General features: G+C 34.4%; 1 protein-coding gene across 1 annotated transcript in view; it reads left to right on the top strand.

Annotated features, from left to right (window-relative positions):
- Positions 1-232: 232 nt before the first annotated feature.
- Positions 233-6831, top strand: part of LOC128644648 (inter-alpha-trypsin inhibitor heavy chain H2-like) — a 20411-nt gene continuing 13812 nt past the window's right edge. The window contains exons 1-2 of the mRNA XM_053697174.1: positions 233-407; positions 5344-5397. Coding sequence (XP_053553149.1) covers positions 318-407; positions 5344-5397 — 144 coding nt within the window. The 5' untranslated portion in view covers positions 233-317. The remainder of the gene's footprint in view (positions 408-5343; positions 5398-6831) is intronic.

The following is a 6831-nucleotide window of genomic DNA, read 5'->3' as shown; positions in this document are numbered from 1 at the left end:
CAAAGGTTATGAACAAAAATGAACTTCAAAGCTAAAATAGAACTTACGAAGGCAAAATACCTTCTACCTGAGGCTCCCTGGTTATCAACAGATGATAAACCCCCCACTGTATATTTACACAACCTCTCAGTCCATGTCCTAGCTTCGACTTGTTTTACATGACAAATATTTGTCTTGGGTCAGAACAAAGTTTATAACTTGGGTTTTGAAAAAAAAGAGAACTTATAAACTCCATTGTTGCATGAGTTTTGACTCATTTGAAAAAACGTTTTTTCCATTGCAACGCCGGAGGGTTCCTCTGGCCGCAAACAATAAGGATGAAGAACCTGCTATGTTTGCTAGTATTACTGTGCTCTGCTGAAATACAAAGCTTTGATATATTAGTTGAGGAATCACCAGAATCTGCGGTAAGTACTGAGAACATGAAACTGGAATGTGTATCTTGTTAGTTTGTGTCAGAAATGCTAGGTAGATTTATTGCATATAATTCCTTCAATGTTCTTATACTTCATACTTCAAAGGGTTGCATGGCACTGTGGTGATACTAGCAAAAAGTATGGTCATACCTTATATTGAGTTGAATGTTTGATTGGGTACTTTTATCAGATTTTATTTTATAATGGGACATAAAGCGGCAAAATGAAAATGCTCTAATGTGTTTGTGCATCTTATTATTATTTTAATTTAAACCCTGCAAAACAGTTAACCAAATAGTCAAAGTAGTCACCATTCACCAGCTAGCTCCCAGTAGTGCATTGATGCTTCTGAGACTACCTAGGTATGCTTCTCGACAAAGCGTGCAAAGGGAGCAAAACAAATTTGACAATAGCAGTAAATTAAAATGCTTTGGGGGGGTTTCAAAGCATGTGCTATCTGAATCCTAAACATTACATTTTGAACTTTTGCATTCTGTTGTATCCATTTTAAATCGTTGATTGTGACAACTGTACAATTAGTTAAGAAATGCAGTCTGGTAACAGACCAAAACATTTTGATTTATCTAATTTAATAGACATGAAAGATCACGTCATTTTTGCATAGTATCAAAGAAGTTCCAGCACTTAAATGTGAATGGTGTCAAATTAAAGTAATACAGAATTTGTCAGTGTTTTACAAATAAACAATAATAATTATACTTTTTTTTTTATAATGTATTTATTTTTCATTATTGAAAAACACTTTTTGAAATTTCTTTTAATGTTGAGTTTGTTCATTGAAAATGAGCAAATTGTAGGAAATGTAGAGGTTAGATTTTAAAATAGCAAAAGAGTTTGTGGTTATTTATTGTTCTCTTTGTGCTTGAACCAGATCTGTTTGGGACTGTGGGGTTGGAGGTGCTTCCTCAAACTTGGCCCTCCAGAGGTTTTGTACCTACATTTCCCATGATGCTCAGCCAGCTGATCTGCTGGCTGAGCATCATAGGAAATGTAGTTCCAAAACTGCAACTTCACTGGTGCATAAATAACCAGTAAACAGGTGTCCAGAGCCGTTGTAATTTTGTATGTAGATTTCGGTAAAACACAACTTGCAAAACTGCTGTATTGTTTTTAATGTATTTAGCATTTTTGTACAGGAACCTCAATCATATAAGCATTTTACAGAGAAGAAAATGATAAATCAGTTTTACTGCTTTACAAATATTGCAATACATTTGGACAAATAAAATTTGATACAAATACTAGAACAAGAAAAGGCTTTTTTTTCTGAAAACATAATTTAATTGAATTGATGGAAATTATATAAATTAAACTCATAATAGTCAATTTTGCATATGAAAGAGCTTAGCCATTTAAAACAACATTTAGTTTAAAGGGACAGTCTACACCAAAATGTTTATTATTTGCACAACCAACATTGCTATAATAATATATTTTATAACATTGAAACCTCTACATTTCTGCCTCTTTGTAAGCCACTACAGACAGCCTCTTACCACATGCTTTTTTATTAGCTTTTCACAACAAGAGACTGCCAATTCGTGTGTGCCACATAGATAACATTCTGCTCTCTCCCATGGAGTTGTGCAGGACACAACATTAATTGGCTAAAAAGCAAGTCAATAGACATGTGATAAGGGGGCTGTCAGACTGTCCCTTTAAATAACTAGGTAACGAGCACTGGTCACAAGATATATTAATACATTTCTATTTGCAAAGAGAAGTTCCTCTTTTTATTGGTCCCTGTTTTTAAAGCTTTGGTTTATTCATCATAGATTAATGAAAGTGACCCAATACATTAGATGTTTTAGAATAAAGCTGTTACAGTTGCAGGTTATGGTCACTTCATGTTCTGAATTATTGGCATGGGGTTGTAACACATTCAATAAACACAAACTGCACATTAAAGTCTGCATTAAACTCTCAGGATTCAGATTGTAGTGTTAACAACGTACTCATTTACAGAGACATGAAAACCCTAATTCTTACTTTCTTGATTCAGATATAACGTACAATTTTATACAACTTTCAAATTTACTTCTGTTATCAAATATACTTTGTCCTTTTGGTATATTTTGTTGAAGGAGCAGCAGTGGGGCTTATGTGTAGCCTCTAATCAGCAGCCAATTCTCAGAACTGCATTGATGCTCCTGAGCCTGCCTAGATAAATATGATCAACAAGAACCGTAGGGTCAATAACAGTTTTGAGATCAGATTTCATTACCAAGTAATACTTTAGGCCAAGGCAAATATCTAATTTTTGTAAATATCCTAATGTCTTACTTATATTTATGTAACTGATTGTATTAAACACTGGATACATTGCAGTATTAACGTTTCCCTATGGGCCCACCTTGCTGAGAAACTCTTATTCAGTGACGGACTGAGATAAAAAATAGGCCTGGACATTTTAAGGCTACGCAGCCTACTCCCCTCCCCTTTTTGTTATTTAACCATACCACAAAACTGACAAGTATAAGGTACTAATTTGATTAACAAAAACATTCAAAGTTTGTAATAGCCTTCTGTCACTGTATTTTGTAAACTGGTTGTCCTTAAATAGCAAAAAAAAGTTAAATGTCATTAAAAAAAAACAGTTTACATTTAAATAGAGAATAAGTGCTTATTACTTATTAGCCTGTGTAGTCACAAACACTCATAATAACAGCCACCTGAGCACTTATCACACAAAAGCTGCACTATCAGAGAAAAAAAAACACACAGAGACATCTACAGGCAGTCAGCAGCCACATGCACAGACAAAGCAGCCCAGACATCTACAATCACACAAAAACAGGTACACACAGGCATTGTCAAGAGGAGTTGCTTCTCTGAGACTGGCTCACAGACACAGCAAGGCAGTGGGGGGCAGGACTGGCCTACCGGGAAAATACCCTGTTTGTACTATGGTCAGTCCATGCATGGTCTTAATTATCCTGGAGATGCCATTAAGTGTATAAAAAGCATTCTTGAACAGGGTTACTACAAATATCCCTTTTACTTCTGCTGGAAATCTGATACAGGTGGTTTAAAATAGTATGCATATGAATATCCCATCTTCCATCCATGATTCTCTCTTTCAATCCAGTGAAGACTTTTCTCATATCCTTTATCTATCTATCTATCTATCATCTATCAATATATTTATCATGTATCTATAAATCTATTTATCTATGTGTATATAATCTATCTATCCATCATTCAATCTAGCTATCATCTATGTATATATAATCTATCTATCCATCATTCAATCTAGCTATCATCTATATATCTATCATCTATCTATCATCTATCTATAAATCATCTATCTATCTGTCTATCTATATCTATCAATCATCTATTTATCATCTATCTTTCATGTATTTTATATCTTTAATCTATCTATCAATCATCTGTTTATCATCTATTTATCTATCTATCATCTATCATCTATCTATCATGTATCTTATATCTATCATCTTTTTTCAAGTTATTTTATAGTCAACAAAATTCAGTTAAGATTTTATAAAGGTGGTAACAGTTAAAGGCACAGTGGCATGCGGCTTTGTAGGACCATATACAAGTATATTATTATTAACAAACCTTACTTTTGTTGTCAGATTTGTTTCTGTGCTATTAAAATGAATGCTGTTATCTGACAATATCTAGCAATGTCTGTGATTTCTTATGAAAGGTGGAGCACAGCTTATCTATACCCCATAGGCAAAGCTGCCAGTTCAAGTCTGCTAAGTATAAAACCTTTAGCTTTGCCCAGGTGACCTCTCATCTGCCTTAAAATAAGGAGCATATACAGACCTCTTCTTCCCATAAAATGATATTCTTACAAGGACGTCTATGTACAGACAAGTCATAATATTGTAAAGCTCATTTCTAAATAAGATTTCAGGGAATGATTATAAGATAAAGTCTGTTAATGTGATCCTATTTTATTTGAATGCTGTCTTACAATCTTATTCACTGGCATTAAAAAGGGCATGATATTCAATCAGTTGACAAACCTAAAGAGAAAATAAACATTGTTTTTTTTCTGCAATACATTAAAGGAACAGTCTAGTCAAAAATAAATGTTCATTATTCAGATAGGGCATGTCATTTTAAACAACTTTCCCGTTTCCAATTTACTTTTATCACCAATTGTGCTTTGTTCTCTTGGTATTCTTAGTTAAACCTAGGAGGTTCATATGCTAATTTCTTACACCTTGAAGGTCGCCTCTTATCTGAATGCATTTTGACAGTTTTTCACCACTACAGGGTGTTAGTTCATGTGTGTCATATAGATAACACTGTGCGCACGCACGTGGAGTTACCTAGGAGTCAGCACTGATTGGCTAAAATGCAAATCTGTCAAGAGAACTGAAATAAGGGGACAGTTTGCAGAGTCTTAGATACAAGGTAATTACAGAGGTAAAAAGTGTATTAATATAACTGTGTTGGTTATGCAAAACTAGGGAATGGGTAATAAAGGGATTAGCTATCTTTTAAATCAATAAAAATTATGGTGTAGACTGTCCCTGCCTTAAAGGTCTCCCAATGAAATTCTCACCTGCACTTTTTAGTCTATGGTACGGAGGGGGGGGGTACATCATCTGAAAATCGGAGAAAAAAGATTGATAAAGGTCATAGCAGCACGCCATGGAATGGAGAAGCTTATAGGGTGTAAAACAACCTCAAAAGCCCTGCAAAAACGCAATGCATTGTGGGTATGACATTGCAAAAAAGATGTATTCTGCCCCTTTAAGGAGAACATTTCAAAAGCCTAAAGTAATAAAATGAATAACTAAAAATGATAATAGAAAATAAACTAAACGTTTTGTTTTCATTGTAACATACAACTTCTATGGGGGGGGTTTAACGGTGCAATCATTTATTTTACTATATTCTTAATTGTGTCATATTTTTGTTTCAGGATCTTGGGGATCTTATAGAAGATTTTCGACTGGACTTTGGAGAAAGAAACAGGGTACAAATCACCTCAGTTTTATTTTGCCATCTAAAATGTTATTCTGTCTCACTCTCATTCTATTTAAATCTCTCTCTTTCCCCTAACAAATAAAAAACATTGCTTCCCGGACTTCTCCTAAAGGAACATGGAAGTCAAATTAAACGTTCATGATCAGTGTACAGTTTTTCAAATTTTCTTCTATTGTAAAAATTTACCTTGTTCCTTTAAAAGCATATGTAGGTAAGTTTAGCAGGGTGCACATGTCCTGAGAACTTTATGTCAGCAGTGTTTTCAACAATGTTTGTTACAATGTTGAAGAAACGTGCATGCTCCTGAGCCTAGCTCAGTATGCTCTATGGAAATAACTACATTTCAACAAAACATATTAAAAGTAAGAAGAAAATAAAACTGAAAGTAAATTGAAACGTTTTTCTTAAAATTGTATGTTCTATGGGAATCAAGAAAGTTTATAATTTTAATCGCAATGTCCCTTTAAAGGGATCTGAAACCCACAATTTTTCTTTCATGATTCAGATAGAGCATGTTATTTTAAACCACTTTGTAATTGACTTCTATTATCAATTTTTCTTTGTTCTCTTGGGATCCTTTGTTGTAAAGCAGGGACGTATTCTTAGGAGCCGCCCCATTTCTTTAGCATTATATTGCAGCAGTTTTGAAATAATGTTATCTATTTGTTAGAGCACTATTTCCTGACATGTAGTGCTCCAGATGCCTACCTAGGTATTGCTTCAACACAGCATAGCGTGGGAACGAAGCAAATTTGATAATAGAAGTAAATTGGAAACGTGTTTAAAATGGTTTGCTCTGTCTGAATCACAAGAGACATTTTTGTGGTTTCATATCCCTTTAACAAGCTAAGCAAAAAGGTTATATAGTAGGAACTCAATGAGCCCTCAGAAGACCGTGATGTTCCTGCCTCGAACCTTTATCCTAAGCCCAGATGTGCAAATTGTGAGAGCAAGAGAGAAAACGAGTGAAAGAGAAACCTCATTCATGAAGTGTTCGGAAATAATTTCCACAAGTGAAGCAGGATTAAAGACAAAGGGACACTAAACCTAAATTGTTTCTTTCATGATTCAGATAGAGCGTGCAATTTTAAGCACCTTTCTAATTTACTCCTATTATCAAATTTCTTTATTCTATTGCTATCTTTATTTGAAAAAGCAGGAATCTAAGTACAGAAGCCGGCACATTTTTGGTTCAGCATTCTGGGTAGCGCTTGGTGATTGGTGGCTACATTAAGCCACCAATCAGCGAGCGCTACCCAGATGCTAAACTAAAAATGGGCCTGGTCCTAAGCTTACATTATTGCTTTTAAAATAAAGATACCAAGAGAATGAAGAACAAGTGATAATAGAAGTTAATTAGAAAGTTGCTTAAAATTGCCTGCTCTGTCTGAATCATGAAAGAAAAAAAAATGGTTTTAGTGTC

This window comes from Bombina bombina, unplaced genomic scaffold (assembly GCF_027579735.1).
Source record: "Bombina bombina isolate aBomBom1 unplaced genomic scaffold, aBomBom1.pri scaffold_2156, whole genome shotgun sequence".
Classification (NCBI taxonomy): Eukaryota; Metazoa; Chordata; class Amphibia; order Anura; family Bombinatoridae; genus Bombina; species Bombina bombina.
The sequence above is the reverse complement of the archived record's forward strand: the minus strand, read 5'-3'. Positions and strand labels throughout refer to the sequence as shown.